Source organism: Suillus plorans, assembly GCF_016647745.1.
Source record: "Suillus plorans strain S12 chromosome Unknown HD556scaffold_21, whole genome shotgun sequence".
In the NCBI taxonomy this organism is placed as follows: Eukaryota; Fungi; Basidiomycota; class Agaricomycetes; order Boletales; family Suillaceae; genus Suillus; species Suillus plorans.
In genome coordinates this window covers 237,333-257,051 of record NW_024537405.1, presented here as the reverse complement: position 1 = coordinate 257,051, position 19,719 = coordinate 237,333, and the positions used below count along the sequence as shown (strand labels likewise).

The 19,719-nt window shown below is 48.2% G+C and overlaps 8 protein-coding genes across 8 annotated transcripts; 2 read left to right on the top strand and 6 right to left on the bottom strand.

Moving 5' to 3' along the window:
• Positions 1-72: 72 nt before the first annotated feature.
• On the bottom strand, positions 73-1,923 carry HD556DRAFT_1472049 (DUF6-domain-containing protein; the record flags this gene model as incomplete). Its single annotated transcript, XM_041308456.1, has 8 exons — positions 73-359; positions 422-592; positions 649-742; positions 794-1,154; positions 1,214-1,497; positions 1,547-1,578; positions 1,625-1,642; positions 1,696-1,923. 8 exons carry the CDS (start codon positions 1,921-1,923, stop codon positions 345-347), a joined length of 1,203 nt encoding a protein of 400 aa, XP_041161433.1. The 3' UTR covers positions 73-344.
• Positions 1,924-3,940: 2,017 nt separating this feature from the next.
• Positions 3,941-5,435, bottom strand: HD556DRAFT_1307364 (uncharacterized protein; the record flags this gene model as incomplete). Its single annotated transcript, XM_041300025.1, has 5 exons — positions 3,941-4,162; positions 4,219-4,354; positions 4,586-4,707; positions 4,810-4,854; positions 5,286-5,435. The coding sequence occupies 5 exons, from the start codon at positions 5,433-5,435 to the stop codon at positions 3,941-3,943; spliced, it is 675 nt and encodes a 224-aa protein (XP_041161432.1).
• Positions 5,436-7,002: 1,567 nt separating this feature from the next.
• HD556DRAFT_367778 (uncharacterized protein) lies at positions 7,003-7,568 on the bottom strand. Its single transcript, XM_041310395.1, has 2 exons — positions 7,305-7,568; positions 7,003-7,235 (listed from the first exon to the last, which is right to left on the bottom strand). The coding sequence occupies exons 1-2, from the start codon at positions 7,455-7,457 to the stop codon at positions 7,113-7,115; spliced, it is 276 nt and encodes a 91-aa protein (XP_041161431.1). The 5' UTR covers positions 7,458-7,568; the 3' UTR covers positions 7,003-7,112.
• On the bottom strand, positions 7,569-8,174 carry HD556DRAFT_367769 (uncharacterized protein). The gene has a single exon (XM_041310394.1). It carries the CDS (start codon positions 8,031-8,033, stop codon positions 7,680-7,682), a length of 354 nt encoding a protein of 117 aa, XP_041161430.1. The 5' UTR covers positions 8,034-8,174; the 3' UTR covers positions 7,569-7,679.
• A 344-nt stretch (positions 8,175-8,518) lies between these two features.
• On the top strand, positions 8,519-10,730 carry HD556DRAFT_367746 (uncharacterized protein). The gene is made up of 3 exons (XM_041310393.1): positions 8,519-8,914; positions 8,963-9,062; positions 9,117-10,730. Exons 1-3 carry the CDS (start codon positions 8,721-8,723, stop codon positions 10,560-10,562), a joined length of 1,740 nt encoding a protein of 579 aa, XP_041161429.1. The 5' UTR covers positions 8,519-8,720; the 3' UTR covers positions 10,563-10,730.
• Positions 10,731-14,129: 3,399 nt separating this feature from the next.
• HD556DRAFT_1307361 (uncharacterized protein) lies at positions 14,130-17,194 on the bottom strand (the record flags this gene model as incomplete). The annotated part of the gene is made up of 15 exons (XM_041300024.1): positions 14,130-14,166; positions 14,219-14,296; positions 14,354-14,533; positions 14,583-14,710; positions 14,760-15,282; positions 15,335-15,360; positions 15,413-15,529; positions 15,584-15,655; positions 15,704-15,950; positions 16,002-16,054; positions 16,105-16,347; positions 16,401-16,636; positions 16,686-16,842; positions 16,896-17,082; positions 17,130-17,194. The coding sequence occupies 15 exons, from the start codon at positions 17,192-17,194 to the stop codon at positions 14,130-14,132; spliced, it is 2,349 nt and encodes a 782-aa protein (XP_041161428.1).
• A 179-nt stretch (positions 17,195-17,373) lies between these two features.
• Positions 17,374-18,617, bottom strand: HD556DRAFT_367588 (uncharacterized protein). Its single transcript, XM_041310392.1, has 4 exons — positions 18,085-18,617; positions 17,826-18,027; positions 17,677-17,778; positions 17,374-17,627 (listed from the first exon to the last, which is right to left on the bottom strand). Exons 1-4 carry the CDS (start codon positions 18,258-18,260, stop codon positions 17,463-17,465), a joined length of 645 nt encoding a protein of 214 aa, XP_041161427.1. The 5' UTR covers positions 18,261-18,617; the 3' UTR covers positions 17,374-17,462.
• Positions 18,356-19,694, top strand: HD556DRAFT_1472019 (uncharacterized protein; the record flags this gene model as incomplete). Its single annotated transcript, XM_041308455.1, has 5 exons — positions 18,356-18,654; positions 18,717-18,931; positions 18,992-19,209; positions 19,270-19,516; positions 19,565-19,694. The coding sequence occupies exons 1-5, from the start codon at positions 18,559-18,561 to the stop codon at positions 19,692-19,694; spliced, it is 906 nt and encodes a 301-aa protein (XP_041161426.1). The 5' UTR covers positions 18,356-18,558.
• Between the last annotated feature and the right edge of the window lie 25 nt (positions 19,695-19,719).

Sequence of the window (19,719 nt, the reverse complement as noted above, 5' to 3'; positions counted from 1 at the left end):
CGTGACGCTCCCGCCTGAGTATTTTTAGTTCAAGTAATTTAAGAAGTGGCCTCGGACTGCGTCGGATTGAGCATTAAGGCCGGGCAGGAGTCCGTTAACTTGGGAAATAGTACTGCTGGTGGTGCTGTCTATAGTGTAGTTTCCAGTGAACTTAGATGAACCATGCAAGGATGACTTCCCACCACAACGTAAACTCGAGTGGACATAATAACGGTCGTTGAATGCACAAGTGCTGGAGTATTTTTAGAAAGTGCAAGACTCAGAAGTAACAATATATCCGACTCCTCGGAGTAGGCAGGGCCCCACACTTCTGTGTTGCAGCATTGTCACTGGCACTGTCTTGGTCAGGTTTTTTTCATCTGGTGAGTGAAATCTACATTAGCACAGAAGTTTGTTAACAACGAACACAGCAACCACTCACGACGACATAGAAAGCAGAGGACATGATGACAGCGGCGCCGAGAACCGACGGTAAAGACGGCGTAACTCCGAAGAACAGGCGTTCAAGCACCACGACGAAAACCACCTGAGCATACATTCCAGTGACACCACGCGACACAGTTTCTTTTTGTAGTCCCATCGTCAAAAGGGTCTAAAATCATAGTAAACTACTAGTAGGCAAATGTAGAATTACTGATGAGTACGCACCTGCGCCGCAAAGCCGAAGACACCGACCATGAGCAGAAGAAGTATCCACATCCATGACGTAGGATATACAACGGGAATATCAAAAACAACCATCCTGTTACAAACGATGAATTGTCACGTAAAATGCAGATATGCATTGACACACCCCAAAGATGATATAATTGTGCACCATAATGAAAAGTATGACATTACATGCATCGGGTGAGCGCGCTTCCCAATTGCGCGTATCGAGGTATCTATTAAAACCATTAAAGCGGCCATTACCATCAGAAGGTCAATGACAATACGTACATGCTCCAGTATTTCCAAGTACGCTGACCATACAGGCCCTACCGAAAATAGATAAATTGTAGGTTGAGCGGGGCAGAGTGCGCGTAATGGTACCCACACAACACCCGCCAACCTTTGCGCAGGGGCCACGTCTGAGAGTCCTTGAGGGACAGCATCCAGGGAGCCAAATAGGAACGCGGGTCTGCCTATGAGGATGACACCGAGGAGACTGAAAACTAGGGATTTATCCCCAATAAGTAATCAAAAACTATAAAATGCAAATTGTAACTCTCACCTCCCGCGATAGCTTGCTTGACGGAATAGCTCTCCTTCAAAAATACAGATCCAGCCACCGCTGCCGTAAGAGGTGTTAAAAAAACCAAGACTGTGGCATCTGCGACAGACAAGTACTGGAGAGACCAGTACATGCCAGATAGCCCAAAAAACCTGGGAAACAGATTGTTGATAAGTTTGAGGCCGCGCGAGTATATGAGCACCCACCCAGTGACACCACGGATGAAAAGCATCATTCGAACACCTTTAGGGCCAGCTATGGGATCAGGGATCCCCATAACAGTCCTTCATATCATCAGTTTTGAATCGTCGCCTAGAAAAATAATCGACAAACATGTATATCTCGCAGCATATCAAGGTGATGCCCTGAGACAAATCAATACACATTCGAGTCGAGGACTGTGTGGCGCACCATCCTAATCACGATAATCTGTTTACATCGGTTCACTCCATATTCGATCATCAAAGATGGAGAAATCTCACCTGAAGTGCGTGCACCGGAGGCTCCAAACCGTTCAGTAGCTTCACCGAGATATCCATGGAAGCAAAGAAAAACTGGGAGTATATGATCAATAACATCCCAGCATTCCTGGCGGTGAAGCTGAGTGATTCGTTCGCGATTGCTCCATCATCTTGATGTGTTTGCATCGAGCCATAGCTTTCTATGTCGCCATGGTGAATGAGTGGAGACTCGGGCCTGCTTTTCTTCATCTTTGACGATCGTTGAGATGAGGGTTCGTGCAGAAGGTCGGTGTAGCTGGTAACGGCTGGATGGGTCGAGAAGTTCTATGCGGTCTTAGACCTGCATAATAGTAATGTGTACATAAGGAAATCGATGTTCATCAATCGATCATGGGATGGAGTGGAACCATTTAACCGCTGCCAGTAGACGTCAGCGTTTGCAATTTGGACAGCCGGCAAATCGAGACAAACTGCATCCTTGGTATTACTCTTGTTAGTTCCAGCACACAAGAGTGTATATGCCTTTGGACAGCACTCACTCATCTCACAGTACCGATAGCATTAAATGCCAATCGATTCGGAGTTGACTCGGAGAACAGGCTGGCCCCAGTACGTGAGGCTGATACCTTTTATGTCCTACGATCGAAGTCGAACGCGCTTAACTTAGCCTTTCCCAGGCTGGGGCGGACCGGACTCGTACAGAACATAGTACTCAAGTTGTACAATGACGTGGTCGACTCTGATTCGGGCCGCTGTGCGCGGGGGGAACCATACAGCTCTGGGGTGACCTGAAACTTCTTGGAAGTTGGAACACATGATTATCACGGTCTTTGTTATGTCCCCTATGATGAAGATTTTACATAAATAAATACTTCAAAATTGCAACATCGATGTATTACCTTCTATTACTCCAACAAGTCCCTTTTGTACCCCGCGTTCACGGCAGGCTTTCACAGATATGAAGAATATGTGCGGGTATGAGATGATCTATGGACCGTCACATATCAATCTGGAGGTCTTATTGTTTGGATACTGCGCCCATGGTTCCAAAGGCGCAAGACAGGCTCTTGAGTGGCATAGTCCATCGTCTAGATCTTGTCGCATTAGGCCTTCTCATGAGGAGCAAGTCTCATTTGAAATATGGCTGCTAATCGGCAGGTCGCATGACTTCTCGGCCCATCCAGATGTTGCTCGGACCAGCGTGGAGTCGTGGTGATGGTACCCACGCTGAGCGCTGATCCTCCGAACAATCTACTATGCAACGAACGTTGAAAATGGGGCCGGGCATCAGTACGACGTCGTGCCAACTGCTTCATAGAATTGAAGGCAAGACATAAATACACACCAATGTGAACGAATAGTACCTGACTGCGGTAGTCAACTTGGAGACGGTTGTTCCAGTCGTTTCGAAGGTTGGACAATCCCAACCGGAGATGATTGGAGATATCATTAGTCCTACAAGTAGTCCTGTCCCACAGCTAGACCTAAAACATTCTTAACTTACCTAAATGATCTGCAACTTATCAGAACACGAAGCACTTCCAGATTCCATGGAAGGTGAGTTCACGTGCAGGCCTATTATCAATTAAGTATGCCTGTTTAGCATAAGGTTCAACCTCAAACTTGAACAAGTCCGAGTTGAACTCTGCTGCGTGTCGTTAGTACTCATGGTGGTTGGAGAGCGGGTAAATAATAATGACAGCACGGGACGGAGCGCCGAGTATCCAAGAAAGGGACACAGTCCAACTAAGTACGGAGAGATTCAAATTCCATGGAACGTAATAAGGTGGGAGGAGAGTCGTAGTGCCCTGTTACACTTCGGTTCCCAAATGTTGGGAAGAACCAAGGTACATGCATTAGTAACCTCACGTTCGGCAGAGATCAAGACCTCCAGCACCGCTCGACACTCGTGTATAGGCTTATTGCGCGTCTACGACCACCCACCTCAGTCTCCCGCCACCTACTACCACCCATGACCTTCAACCTGCGCCCTCCTGTGCCTGACACGCGCTAGGCCGAATTTACAACCTCGCGAAGCCCAGTGCTGCCTTCGACGAAACCTCATGTTGGCTCGGACCCCTGCACCAGAACGTGACCTCCCGGACCCTCCCAAAGCAGTCACTAGAAAATGACGGAGTGCTTGTTTTGCTTTATAGCAAATAGCATAAGAAGAAAGTGATTTATGTAAGGAGTTTGATCACTCTCTAAGACAACACAAGATAAGAAAAATTTACGCCGTCTCTATGTTTTTGATGCCCGTCCAACTTCAAGAAAGAATCCTGAAACGGACAACGTGTCTAATTTGTTGCTGTTCGCGAGTGCAAGGATGATGTGATGGGGGTGGTACCGGCGCAGGGTCGTGTTCTTGCAACACTTGGCGACGTTGATACGAGCAGTACAATCCTCCATATCTGGGGAAGATGCGGTTGAGGCCAGAGACATCGATGTTGAATAACTCGGTGGCGGTCTGTCCGGCGTTGTCGGCGTGCTTTGACAGAGAATGACGATGGTGGCAGTACGAGGGCGTGGGCACCGATAGCACACCTTCAATCGCCGGAGAAGGACGAGGGCAATGAAAGCGGCGGACCAGTAGAGTTTGGTGTAGAGTTTGGTGCGGTGCAGGGTGTATGTACTAATGAAACTTGACTTGGAAGTTAGATAAGCACAGGTGACGGATGTTCTGGGCAAGCAAGGAGATAGGCAACGAACAACCTTAGTTGTACGTTAAATTGATTGAGGTTCAGGTGGCGCTTTCGGTGTAAACGAGTGGTCATTACCGTTCACATTGGCGTTAGCGAGCGCCAGCCAATAGCTTGTTGCCGCCGATAAGTTCCTGCTCGGGTAAACCAGAGGCAAATCTGTAGCTGAAGAGGTTTTCGAGGTCTTGTCATTACGTTTTTACTGCACGTACCTTGTTTTTTTGTCAACATTTGGAACTTCGGCGAAGTGCTTCGGATGGGTAACAGGGCACTCATCACTCGTAACTTGTGCCGGGGATGTCGTGTCGTACTTCGGCGTCGGTCCGACTCCAATCTGAACACATATGGAAGCAAGCGAGGTGAGCACACTAGACCAATGACCAATCAAAAAGTTAAACTTGGACTGGGCGTAGCTGAGAGCTTCGTCGCCACTTACGAACGTGACGAACTCATCACATGATACATAATATCCGGGCCAGACCTAAGGGTGAGCGAAAAACATGTAAATCAAATTCATATTCCAGATAGTGACTTCTGTCAAGCAGAAGTCAAATCAAAGTATGTACCCTCAATCATCGAAGTCTTTCCAAACCCCAAAGCCCACGACTGCCAGACACATATCTCAATGGCGGATGTGTGATAAAGTCCGCGGAATCAAATGCAGCGCTCGTAGGCAGGGTCAAAGGTATGTGGTGAAATTGACATAGATATAGCAAACTTCTAGGCTGTAGACATTCCGTGTCGGAAAGAACGTGATTACAACAAGAATATCGACGATCATGCCGGAAGTCACTTACTCATTTGGTAAGGACGACACAAGGAGGCGCGTGCATCAGACCTCTAGGGAGCCTGAAACAACGTGTGGCAGCCACCCCAGTGGGTCAACGTTTCAACACTTGGGATGAAACGCACCTTGAACTTTGATAGGATGACCGGCAAATCGTCATGCATCATTTGGGGCCTGCATACTCGACGGTTATAGAGGGCGCGCCCAAAGTTCAACCGAATTTCCGACATCAGAAATGTAGTCAAAAAGAGAACCCATGTCAGAAAACTCGTCATGATGTGGGATTAAGAGTGTGGGTAAGTAGATGGTCGCGCACTGCCTCCGGGAAGCCAATTGCAGTCGTTGTAGTACAACAGAGAAGTCTGAGGCCTGAGGTGGCGTTGAAGTCGAAGAATGGGAGAGGAAGCCTTGCCGGATTAAGTTGCCCTCTCCCGATGAAAACGCAACATATCCTTGAGCGGAACAAAGAAACGATGATGGGCGTCAAATTATAAAAACCTTGATCTTATCATAATCAAGTATCATGAGGGAGAATGAAAGTGCGTGGAGCTCGGAGTGGCTGGTAGTCTAAACCTCGTATTGTTTTAGATCAAGAAAAAAAGTTGAAATCCATGAAATAGTAGGCAAACTCCGAGGTAAACGAGGGTAAACGGTGTGGCTCTCCGCCCAGGGAACTAAAAGTTATCAACATGGAAGTCTTCGCGTTGTCCAGCGATCGCGACCGAATTGATGGATAGCGTGTTGGATGCGGAGCAAAGAAGGTCGAGAGCAGGAATGATAGTATCTGTATCTCCGCTGAGCGAGAAGACATATTGCGCAAGTTCCCATCAGGCTCAATGGTTGCAAGGAATGTACATTCGAAGTTCTGTCAAATCAGGGTAAACCAACACTGGGACCTACATGTGAACCTCGGAGCTGGCTTGCAGTAGTTAGTAGCAAAATTAATCTGAGCACGAGGCAAAGTCTAAACACGGATCGAGATGCAATAAACTCTCCAGCACCCCGGAATACTCTCCGCAGTATAATCTCGGAGGAAGCACCATATGCAATTATACGCGTGGTCCGAGCACGATGCAGGATTGTGATCCGTCGTTTATGTCGACTGCGGTGCAAATTCTAGTTAATTAAACTCGCGTTTGTGAAGCATTGCGATAATGTTTCGGACTCCCGGCTGCGCAGGCGCTGGCAGTGCGGGAGTGGAGCCGGTGGAGTACATCGGGTGACCGGAGACTGAGGCTGAGCGCAGTGGCTGAGCGGAAGGACTCGTCTCGCGGTGGCGCAGATTAGCCGGACAACCCCGGCAGATCTGTGCAATCAGACGCCAAGCTGATCTCGAAGGCGGGGCCTTAGTTCGAGGCTTGTATCTTAGACCGCATTACACAAACTTATCAACAAATGAATACACTGTTCCTCAATGGCGGATACATCCAACCAAAATGAGCCTTTTGTTCGAATTTATTGTTCGAGGTGTAGATTTCAGTCGCGCGTCTGATCGAAGACGACGAAAATACCATCGACCTCACGAGGTCAATTATAATGTCGAGGGTAGTCATTGAACGGGCGTCAGAATAGGAACGTGCCATCCGAGACAATCGCACCAGCCAAGTACGTTCCATACAGTGTTGAAACACATGTGGCACCTTTTAGTGTAACTTGGCCACCATTGGTGGTAATCATGATGGATAACGGACTGGTCTATAGGGAACGGTGATGATGCGTGTGTGTCCGTCGGAGGCTTGGCCTTGTTCGCCATTTCATCTCAAGTTTCAAGATCTCTCCGTCTAGTTGATGCGGCTCTTCGGATACTTCTATCGCAGGTAATATCCGAGAGCAACTTGACACTTCTTAGATCTCGAAGTCAAAGATGCGCTACGGTGGCGAGCGTTCGACGCAGCGATCGTTCAGGACGGGTGACATTCCCCGCAACCGCAAACGAAAATAATAGACACGAGTCAGACAGTGGGAAGTAGGTAATACGTACAACCAACAGCTAAGATGAACCAGTAAGCAAGCCAGAATGGTGGGCCAGTGCCTACTGATTGCGCTCGATTAGAGCGGATCACCCCAAAAGAGGTCTGATTGAAATGGAGGGACACAGGGACCAGTCACGGTGAATTCATAGACTTGGCGGATGGTAAGCTTACAATCAATGCTCCGTGGAGCACATGGACATTCGGGCATGAATTCCACAATATACCAGTATCTTGAATAAGTTGAAGACTCGAATTGGTCTCGGTCGGTGCCGCAGAGGTGATAGAGTCTATCCCTGCAGTTGGTTCACAACGAGATCCGTGCATGATCCGTTGGGAAGAAAGTTGAAAGACCAGGGCAAAATTGGTGTAGCTCAGAACAGATAGAAGGAGTGGTTACGAAAGGGGGGCCTTGTGCATAAGACATGATGTTATGTTGTACGAGAAGATTGCTTGACAAACATTCCGACCCTGCGTCGACACATGGCGTGCCCTGGTGCGATACAGCGCGCAAAAGTATAACCAAGTTAAGATAAAGATTAGTAGGCATCAGGGGTGCCGTTGCGCACTAGTAGAATGTGCACGTGACAAGTTGAAAAGTGTTATACCTTCACGACTGTTCTGCATGTGCAACTGACCTAAAAGCCTTTCTGTTTCTGTTTCTGTCTCTGGAGTGACTATCGACGCTGTGTTTTGTGTGTACGATGGGGGTGGTATCATAGAATTTGACCAAAGTTGGATGCGAGCAAGAAACATAAGTAATGCACAGCAAGGGTTGAGGCTTCGAAGACGCTGATCGCCGTATAAAAAGCTAAGGACCCTCATTGGTGGCTCTGCGCCGCGCTCGTGGGTAGAGAGAAGAACGAACGTTAATGGGACGATGAGGTCAAGAAATAGAAGCATGGTTATTGGTTCAGAGGGTTGTTAAGGTTCCTTCGAGGAAGGATTCTCAGGATCAGTGTTCTGAGGCACGAAACTTGGATGTGGATTTCCAAGAATCAATAATTCGACGGGACCGAATCGAGTAAGTAAAGGACTACAGTTCAAACATAATGAATGAACAAGTCCCTCCCTCAAAGCCTCGTGTAGCCAGTAGTAACAGGTTAACAGCTGGAGTCGCCAATGATTCGGATTAATGTCATGATCAAATTATCGTAACACCCCTCGCGAGAGTACCTACTACCAGTTGACTGCATCGTTCCTTGATATAATAATAATTTGTCACATATTCTGAATCATATATGATTTGAATTTATGAATATTCGATGGCAGTACAGTATACGGGCAATGGATAAACTTTGGTCGCGAGGCAGGGTTGGATGCGGCTCCAATACGCGCCGGTAGTGGTAAAAGGACCGGTGGCAGTGGGTATATGCCGAAATGCCGAGATTCTCGATTTTTATGTAATTCACCATAATATCATCTACTACATAATGGATTCAAGCTAAATAGGCTTAAGGCTAGATAGGTCCATTAGCACCCTCTCTTCCTCCACCATCAATTTCGAATCAGAGACTTCATCATCTATAAACCTCTTTCTGTAGCCTAGTCTGCAGTAGTATACTCGACCCCACTCCAGCTTTTGTAGCTATGACCACCACATCTCAACCCATCGCCTTCCAGTCTCCTAATCATCCTGATTTACACATCCCATCCGGTTCATTCACCGGTAACAACAGTGCAATGCCTTACTTTCTAGGCTCCCCAATATCATGGCGTGCTGGCTCATTCGGAAGCCGCTTCTATCCTGGTTGTTCCCCTGGTCAACTTCTCGGTCCACTAGAGTCAGTTCATCTTTCACTTACACGTGTCAATCTGCTAATATACTCTAGTCCTAACGAGTTTAAGTGTGCAAAGTTGTCGTCATCTATTGACAGCGACCGTGGTTCAATTCTGAACGCTCTCGGTGCCTTCGACAGGGATGACGAACTAGTGAGTCCTCACCTTCGTATTCTGAGCCAACCTCTCATCGTTCTACTATTCTAGTGTCGCAATTACACCTGCTGTGGCCTACAACTCGATGACCTACACGCTCTGCTACAGCATTTCGAGGAGATCCATGTTGTCGTGCTTGACCCCTTCAGCCATCCTCAGTTCCCAGTTGTCCCTCCTTTACCTCAGTATACTCCTGACGCAACTCTGTCTTACTTCTCAGACCATCATCAGCACCCTTCGTCTTACAACCAAGGAGGCTTTGACCCGGATGACATGGAACTCGATGTCGATCAGGGCAGTACGCCTCCGTCAAATGCACCATCACCCCCTGACACTCCACTCACCACTCCACTGTCATCACATCCTAGTCATTCGTTTAACCACTTTGGTCAGTCGAAACCTGCCTCTCCGCATCTTCCCGTTTCGGCATTTGACACGACGACTGTGCTCCCTTCCCGCTCCGTTCACGGCTCAGCATTCCCACCGTCTCGAAACAGTCTCCCAAATGTGGCAAATGCCCCCGATGCGTTTAATGGTTACGCGGGCTACTCCGACTACTCATCCTCAATGCCTGGCACTGTTCCTTCCCCACCTGCCAGTGATGATCTTCACGCACCTGTCACACCTGTCAGTGATCCGGGTAGCCCTTACGGCTGCCTTCCTCCTGCGGTAGTGTTCTCCACGAGCAATACTCCTGTCAACACCCCTTCAGCTTCTCGTGTTCCCTCTCCAACAAGCGCTTCGCGCTACCCCGCGGCCTCCGCGGCCTCACCTCATTCGCCAGATTCCTTTGCTTCTTCCAAAGCTTTCCCGTCACAGCAAGCCAATCAGCGTGCCAGTACCACGCTCTCTCGCCCTGCATCATCATTGCTGTTATCGAAGCCCTTCCGCTGCCCTAAGCCTAATTGCAACAAGAGTTACAAGCAGGCCAATGGGCTCAAATACCACATGACCCACGGCAGCTGTAACTTTGCGCCGCCTAAGGACCTCGAGCAAGTACAGGCACTACTGGCTAGCAAGCGGTCTGCCCGCGAGGCTGCCGGGCAGGAAGATCAGGGTATCACCGAGGGCGAGATGCGCGAAGTCGAACGGGAAGCAGAACGCAGGCTTCGGCCCTTTGCTTGTGGTGTCAGTGATTGTCAGCGCCGATACAAGAACATGAACGGTTTGCGGTATCACTACCAGCACTCGGGTGACCATGGTGCAATGGGCTTGTCTCTCCTGGCCAGTGGACAGCATGAATGTTTACAGCACGCTCATGGACGGAGTAGCAATGCAAGCTCACGGCATTCCACGCCAGCGACGAGTGGACACTCGACGCCAGTGAGCAGCTCGACACCATCATATGCTCAACAATATCAGCAGCAGATGCTTTACTCCTCCGCGCAGCAGCAGTACTTGCGCCAGCAGCAGCAGGCCCTACATGCACAAGTGCAGATGGGCTATTCTTGCGGCTCAACCGAAGCTATCGCTGCTATCATTGCCGCCCAACACTAAGGATTCGCATTCGTTCAAAATGCAACAGTCCGAAAGGACTATGCTTTTTCGAACGTAGACTAGATGTAATGTATAGGCCTTTATCACATCCGCACTGGCTCTCGGTCACCTCTCGGGCGTTCTTGGGCGACCTCGGCCACGCGCAATCTCGACACGGCGTAAAAGTAAAAAAAAATTATACATATTGGTCGACTATTGTGATATATCCCGTCTTTTGCTTCCCCTGCTGTGCTTTTACTTTGCTCTTCTGTGTTTCTCCTTCTGCCGGCCTACAACATATCCCAGGTCGACACCTTACGCTTCTCAGATTCATTCGTTTGCCGGTTCTCATTCTGTTTTCCTTGGCGTCTGGCTTATAATACTGCAACTCACTTCGTCGCTGGTTGTTCCCTCACCACGCAGAGCATAGCAGTTTTGTTACGTTTCCTAAAAGCCGGGAGTCTGTACTATTATCCAGGCTGGCATCTCTTCTGTAATCTTACTACTCTGCAGGTCCATCTCTCGCACTCGTACTGCGTATACTTACATTAGCTATCTACCTACAAGTATGACTACCTATTTCATGTGCGGTGGATATTGTCGTCTACGCGAATGCGAGTCTCGGACTACTCTGAAAGTTTGAGTCAAGTTGTACATGTTGCCACGTGTTGATCGGGATCAAAACTCTATTCTAGTATGATCCCGATTCCCCGCAGATCTGATCGACAGGTCTCACCAGCGCTGAGCTCTTTTGCATTTGCAATCAGCGTCTGCTCGAAAGTGCGTGACGTCGCAGCGATCAATGACAACCTAGGAACAAATAGCGCACTGCTTGCACGAAAAGGGGATGAAGGAGAATGCAGAGCCTAGAGCTTTGGCCTTGGCAATGGGGTGGGGAAACTTTTTTCCCTTGTCGTCTCCGAGGCCGCCCCAGGGCTGGTGAGCAGCCTGATGACCGTACGGAGAATTCGCGTCGACGAGAGGCAAATATCCCTTGGTGTTCTCATACATTCACATGACTAGTCTTTACTTGGAAGAAAATACCAAGTATAATTTAGGATTACCCGAAATTATGTGAATTGAAGTGAATTCCTGAGGAGATTTTTAATGTAGATCTGCGTTGTATCGCCTATAGCTCGGGAGACTAACAATAAAGTCGTGTTTCAGACGCTGGGGAAACATTTTGCACAATGCTGTACGTCCGTTACCGTGGCACAACTGCGCACAACCTTGGTGACCTTGTTTTACGGTAATGGACAACAGACCTTTTACGGAGTACCAACCCTGACCTACCTATCTTGCTTCGAGGGAGGCTAGAATTGGGTATGCACACAGAAACCTTGGTCTTCATCACCCCCACAGCGCATTTTGTTCTGGCCCTGCAAAAATCCCCCTGCGGAAGGGTCGTTCGTCTGGTCACCCTCGACACAATATATATCGGCCGACTCCGCCCATGCCTACCGCTCTGATTCTCTCGATGGGTATATCAATCACGCATGCTTGGGTCCCAGCCTTTCAGTAGCTCCTTGAGGGTATTGACTCAGCTAGAATACTAATTTGTTCTCGGGACCGGGCCGTCAGACAGGTGGACTGCGGGAAGGGGCGTCTTGAGGTATTATCTCTCGAATTCCCCCGTGCCAATTGTCGTCGTTCGTACGGAGAGAAAGGTCAGGAAAGTACCTGCCAAGAGACGAGCCTGATATCCTCGCTCATACTACGTGCATAAAGGGGCCAGATATAAGAAGTCAGTGTCGAGTGATGAACAACACACGAATCAACTGCGTCAATGATGATATTGGTAGTTGGAAGTCCACAAGACGACACTGAAAATGGCATTTGACGCACCCATTAGCAGGGGTCAAAATTCCCGCCTCGACTGCTACAGCTGCTATGCACATAATGCAGACTTTGGCATTGAACACTCATTCTGAATGATGCAACACAAATCTGGACATTGAAATCGCTTATAGCGTCTCTTCAAGTTAGTCCATAGAGTATTCACCTTAATTCAAAGGCGTCTCCATCGCCCATGAAGCAGGAAAATTGTCTAGGAATAACTGTCACATCGACCAAGTCAGCAACGCACTACGTAGTGTGCCATCAGCCACAGCGCCAATGCGAAAGCAGAGACACGACTCACTTTCCAGATGTTCTCATAAACAGGCTGCCAGCCCAGTTTATTAGTTGCACAGTGTGGCACCGGAAGGCTATGGTTGACATAGCAAAGTGCAAGGGGTCAGCAACGGGGTTGAATCCTGGATGGAAAGAAAACTACTCATACTCACTGGTCTCAAAGAACAGTGAAGGCTACCGCAGCAATCAGGGTCTGTATGGCAGGTCGTTGAATTGGGGACTGCACTGTTGAATCTGTGCAGTGACAGACATACATGCTGCCAAAGCAGTAACGACGACGAGGAAGGAGAAATGCATGATTTATGCGAAGTGATACAAGCTTTGCAAAGGGAACTCTGAGCTACTTTGAGGTGGACAGTTTGCTTTTATATCTTGAAAATAGGGTTGTGGATAAAACTCGAAGGTTTTATTGGTTTGGCAGATTGGTCGCGCCTGGATAGCAGAACTTCACGGCAGATGGTGTTGGAGAAACCTAGTGGAGCCTCAAGGCCTCAGAATCAACGAACAACACAGAATTCGAACATGTGATTATTGAACTTAGGAGACGAATCCCAAGTGAAGTCGGAATTGCCTAAGCAAGGCTCTTTCGTGGCCACCACGAAGGCCTGGTTGTGGATAGAGACCCTGATAGTGCTGGCACATATATGAGAAGGCAAGTACAGGGTCCATACAAGATGTCTCGTTGTCGAAAGGATTCTAGAAAGCCGCGAACATCATCCTAAGCTAATACGGATCGGAACTGAGGGCCAGTTTAGTTCCACCTCGTCCAGGGGTTCGAGATAGCGATGGTGCACAGGCCCAAGATTGAGTAAGTTGGGTGGCTCGATCATGGAAAGAAATCGATGACATGTAGGCAAAAAAAAACGAGAACGTCCGGACTCCGGGAAATAGCCGACTCTCAGAGGAGCTGTTCTACGTTTGGTACAAAGCACAGCGATGCCTTCAATCGGAGGATCATGGTAACTTCCACAAAGTACTGTTGAAAGGTCATAATTGTAAAATTCAAACTTGGAGTACTAGTTATGAGAGCATGATGTAAGCGATTTACGAAATTCTCCAACACTTTGTGCGGTATCACGGGTGACGTCATTTACCTTGTGATAGTACTTCCTGACGGTCTTGCTATATGCTATGCAACTATATATTTTGGACCATTCAAGATGCTGCTAGTATCATCAGTACTGTACCGCTGACGATTCTCAAAGCTGGATAAGCAGAAACTGACATTTGAGCCATGACAGTGATCGTTACTTTCGCACAAAGGGACTGTCCCACGAGATGTGTGATGTACAATGAAACGGTAGGACTTGCAATGATTGATGGTTGTGTCAAACGAAGATCGCTCGCTCCAAGATCGTGAATGTCATCAATAAAGTAGGAAAAGAACATTTGGATATATCATACTGGTATCATGAGAAAAGTTTCAAGGATGCATTTCTGTAACAACCAACAGCACTAAGTCGTCTTCATCGCCCGCCAGAATGACGCGTACCTACACAAGATCAATAAATTCTTCGCAGCGAAATACGAAATCAAAAACGTACATATTGACACGGTCTAGTGGAACCTCCGGCCCCTTCCTGACTCCCAAAGCAGTGACGGTAAAACCTTTGCGCTCAAATCTGATACAGCACTACGTCAGCCTTTACAGGGCCCAGTATATTCTCAAAAAAACGCACACGTCGCAGTACCATGGTTTCCTAGCTGCAGAACGCCAGAGAATGAAACCACCAGGTGCAAGCACACGATAAAACTGGTCAACCTCATCATCGACGTCCTTGGATCCTGGCGAGAACCAGTCGAGGTGATCCATGATAACGGCTCGAGTGAGAGACCAAGGTGTCAATCCTCGTAGGACGCTGAAGAGTTTCATCACCAGTTATGCTTCATAGTGCAAACAGTGCTTACTTATATATCGAATCAGTGTGCAGTCTAAACGCATCGGTAGCTTTGCCGTTATTAGCTCTGAGAGCCTGGAATCCGGAGCGTGTCAGATATTCTGGGCAGGAGGACGGTGTGTAGTGCCCAAGAAGTGTCTGATAACATCCTGTAAGCGCAAGAAAAACTCAAAGATCCCCAGCTTACCAATGGGTAGAAGTAAGCGCCATCCTTGAAGGAATACGTCGATGGTAAAGGGTTTAGGGTATCTCTTACGAACTCATACATGGACCCTTCGTCCAGAACCATGCGGCGCTGGTTGAGGGGCACTCCCAGTGCGTTCCAGCAGAATATTGGGCTCTTGAGCAAGGCAATGACGACGGGGTTCAAGAGGGCGGGTCTTAGCTTCTCGCGCCAGATCTGCTCCTGCTGAGCTATACTGCCTGCATTGCACAAAGCTTCCACATCTTTCGATACTCCAGCGATTGAAAAGACGATTCTGGCGAGCCGCAGTGCCCAGCCGCTGTATCCTTTCAAATAGAAGGCTTTGAAGAAAGCATCGTCGTTGATGTGCCAAAATTGATAGGCGATGGAAGAGAGAAGGGGAGCGATCTTGGAGTCAAGGAGCGCACGGAATTTGGGATGATGTCCATTACCGAACATGGAAAAGAAGTCTGTGTACTCGAGGGCTTGTACGGCTGCCAGTTTCAACTCTAGTAAATGACCTTGACTATATGGCGAAAAGTCAGTCGAGCCGCATGATAGAAGGTAGTTGGTCATACCAAGGATTCATATCCACACAATGAATCTTCAAGATAGATATTAGAACACAAAGGATGATGCTTCATCGATCCACGTACTCTCTTGGGTTGCGCTGCTATAGCGTAATGCAAAGCATTGTCACCTGCTGATGTGATCACCAGCATCGAGTCTTCGGGACCAAGATCGAGATACTTCATATCCACCTCAGGATCCTCCTAACATAGTGTTCAGCGTCGGGGGGCAGGTAATATGAAGAGAAAACAACAGACCCATGTAAAAGAGTATATGAACGTTCTGAACGCTTGGTGTATTGCCTGCTCATAGTACGGAAGCCTCCAAGGCTAGTCTATGGTCAGTTTGATCGTAAATTTCATAACACAATGACTCACCTTTCCTAGATGATAGTGAAAGGAGCTCAAAGGTGGTGTCACAGTGATAAGTGCGTCTGCGTGAGAAGCCTGCGAATTCAGAACAGGTTCCCCAATCTCGAGTGGCGGAATAGTTTCTGAATCCTTAATAGTCGTAAAAGATGCCGGTGAAGAATTGCCAAGCATGTTGCCTCCTTCGACTTCAAAGGCATGACAGAAACGAGATACATCACACGAACGTGAGCGACCAAGCCAGATGTAGTAGGGACTATTAAACATTAGTAAGGACAATCGCAGATAAGAGTTCGATAATACTGACATGCGGACGATAAATGGGATAACGAAGCGATTTCTGCCGTTATAAGTCTTGACCTGAAAACATAATTGACATAATTGATGCTAGAACTATTTGATAAACGTACCGTGCCGAACTTGTATTCCAGGTAGTCTCGACGATGCGGTGACAATGAAACATGGTCAAAGTCAAACCAGATCTGCCAGAACCACCTACTAAGCCAACCGCATTCCTTGCTCGTGCCTCCAATGGCCTTCTCGTGCAATGATGGCTGTTTGCCAGAAGTGTAAAAGTCGACGACAGATAAAAGACCGTTCTCTGGGGAAAGAACGTAGTCGATACGATCTAAAAGGGTATAGAAGTTGGGTATCTAAATTTACATTGTAAGTCGGTTCTTCCAGGAGCTGCTTATCTCAAACTTACCATGGAGAGGGAATAACTGAGCGTTATGAAGTTTACGCTCCCTTTCGGGTCACTCCGTGCCCATTCTGGAAGAGCAAACTCGCTTGCATCTTGACACAGTACTGTGATGTTTGTCCATCCCCGCTTGGCAAATCGCTCCCTGGCAACCTGGAGAAGGGGTTCACAAAGATCGATGAGATAAATGGCGTCGAAGGAGGACACCGGAAGGTGCTTATCCATAAGCTCAATATTATGGCCTGATTGGCGTTCAGGAGAGAATAATGAAGCCAGCAAGTAGGTGCGTACCTGTTCCTCCGCCTATATCAACCCAGATCAATCTCTGTTTGGGGTTTTTGGCCTGCATAGTCCGGATATGGCTAGCTGAAAGGTTGAGCATGGTATTCCGGCCTCGTAGAAGACCACTTCGTGTTGCATCATAAACATCCGCCTGGCCTTTGTAAAACTGGGGATGCGATGGGTGATTTGTGACATTTATATAAAAACGATTTTACGGACATTATCCAATCTCGTTCGCTGGTCGCTTGCACGAAGAGGGCGGATAAAACAATGCCATATGAACTTGAGCTGCGGGCGAAGAGTGCTACCCAGGGCGAGGATAAATGCTGTTAACGAGCAACCTAATAAGATAAAGGCGGCGATGGTCGAAGATCCGGTCCAGTATGTGATTGCTTCTCTGACATATCTGGCACATCGTCAGCTCGATGTTTAGAATATATGCAAATCACTGACCTTCGTTCAATATAGATTACAAGGGCGCTACCGATCAATAGGAGAGCACGAGAGATCGTGGCCATTATCGTCACCAAAGATTCGATTCATCTTCTTATTCTCTCCTTTTAATGGCACGCGTGCTGAAGTATGTAGTACGAATGTGGGATTGTCAAGAAGATGAAATGGAAGGGTGAACCAATGAGGGTGTCTTGCTTGAAAATTGTACGCACGAGGGCTTTAGTTACGCAAGGCACGACGAGCGCGCGTGAGTCAACGAACGTGCATTTACGGTGGACGCGCGGAGATAACGGCCTCGGTGCCAGGATTCGCGGGAGATACGCCACCGAAGAGTCACTGAGCCAGCTCATGAACGTGAAACGATGCCTTGGCACAGTGAATGGAATGAACGTTGGGTGTAGAGCGAACGTTCAGCAATCGAACTCTTGTCGATCGCCCACTAGTCCGAACCTCTGACGAGATCGACCACAACAACTCGTAAGCACGTAAGCTGCACTGCTGCACAAGCATGTGAGGAAATACCCCGCTGGAAAAGCTATGTACGTACATGCAAAGTAGCAATACAAACTACTACTCGTATGAGTCCCTGTAACGAGCTTATTAGTACGATCATCCGGTTGAGTGGAGACCCAGGCAAATTTAAACATGTCTAAGACGGGTTTAAAAAACTGTATGATCACGAAAAGTGAGATAGACATTTAGCCAGTAAAATTCTTGTCCAGAAACGAGGCAGTATCGAATCAAGTTTGCTAAGTGCCGTGCAATCATGAAGCAGTAGCTTGAAATGCGGAGGCTACTGTGCGACGTATAGCGGATGCCGAATGCGAGGCAAAATTCGACCCAACAGCCAGAGTCCTCATGCCACTGGGCAGATCGAGTCTCATGAGAGTGACTGCATCTAGGCGCGGACGCTGAGTGTGGCTGCCCTCTCTCATCTGGAGAGAAAGACACGCACTGAAGGATGTCGTGATCCTCCTGGCCAAATGGCTTTACAAGTGGCTGATGCCAGAGACCCTGTGTTTCATAGCTGTGTAGCACCGTAGCTACTAGTCGGAGGCGCCGTGTTGTGTTTGGAGAACTAACGCTTGCGGTGTTTAAATTTCCCGGACTCATCCAGGGACAGGCAACCATCTGGAGCCGGCCGGTCTCCCAATGATCTATCTATGCCGAAACATGCGATTGCCAAACGGCAACAGGGCTGAACGTTAACGTTGATGCCTGCGCGCGCGATCACAGTGATAGAAATACGAGGAGTGACCAGTGGTGCTTTGGTGAACAGATGGAAAATATCACTTGAAGAGTGACGAAGCATAACATGCGGTCACTGCAAGGCAGTACTTGGTAACCTTATATATTCTCTACCCCACAGCCCCTTGCGCGCTAAAGTACTCTCCCGCTTTTTCTTCTTTTTCTTGTCCAAGTCCCAGCAATGCGAGACAATACTGCAGCCTCTCGCAAGTTCATCGATCTCATTCGTCAAGCCTCGTCCAAGTGGGCTAATTGGGACCCGCCAATTGAGATCAAGGTCAGTAGTTTAATGCTCTAGTGATTATCGTGCAGATTTTGTCTTATAGTCAAGGCTCGTAGGTGGGGGACTATGGGACGATCGAGCATGACAGTGGAGAGCTCGACGTGGAAGGGAATATCTACGATAAAACATTCCAAACCTCGCTGGACAATCAAGGCTTACAGCTCAACTTATCTGACGCATCATGTCAGCCACGGAAGGGTGGAATCGACGACAACATAATTATGTCCTCTTCGGGTGTCAAACAAGGGGATTTCTCGCTGAATCCAGAAGTGTGAGAGCGCACGCACTGCTTCCTTTATGTGCTACCATTCATCATGCACCAATCGATCAGCTCCTTTCTCAACCTGGCCTCTGCTGCTGTCAAGGCCGAATTTAAGTTTCAAGAAGGCAAGCGAGGCGCCGTCCTCGTAATGCACAAGCCCCAGCAGGTATATATTCCACCCGGCAAGGTGCTGTCTACTATCCACAAGGCAAACGAGCTGCAAGACAAGTATCTTGTCACCAGCACGTTCACGTGCCCAGGATATTATATCTATTTATCTAACAAGTGTGCGTCAACTTGCTTTGTGTTTCATTGGTAGCACTCCGTTGACTTATGGCCTGACGCAGCCGGAGAGAGGATAGCACTGGCGCTAACCGCTAGTGCACCGATTCCAGCTGCAGCAGGCATAACTGCTGGCGGAACAGTCTCTATGGATTGGTGGACTGATGCTCAAGCAGCATTCCTCCGAAAAGCGGTTGACAAGGCTGGACATTACCGCTACACGCCACTGTACAGCCTGAAGCACAAACAAAATCCTTTTTTGTTTTCGCGAATTTTCCGCGGGGAAGAAGGAGAGGAAACAGAAGACGATTTGTAAGTTACTGATTTCCACTTATGAGACTGAGATTGACATTCACCCAGGTGGCTTGACTGTACGCCACCGTGGCAGCCTCTTGATGAAGATGGAGACGAAGATCCAGTGTGGGAGGATGTACGCCAAGTTTTGCTCACTCCCTCTAATGCTTTGGCTCATGATTTATCAGATGGATGAAGAATTTGGTCCCAGATCTGCAGTA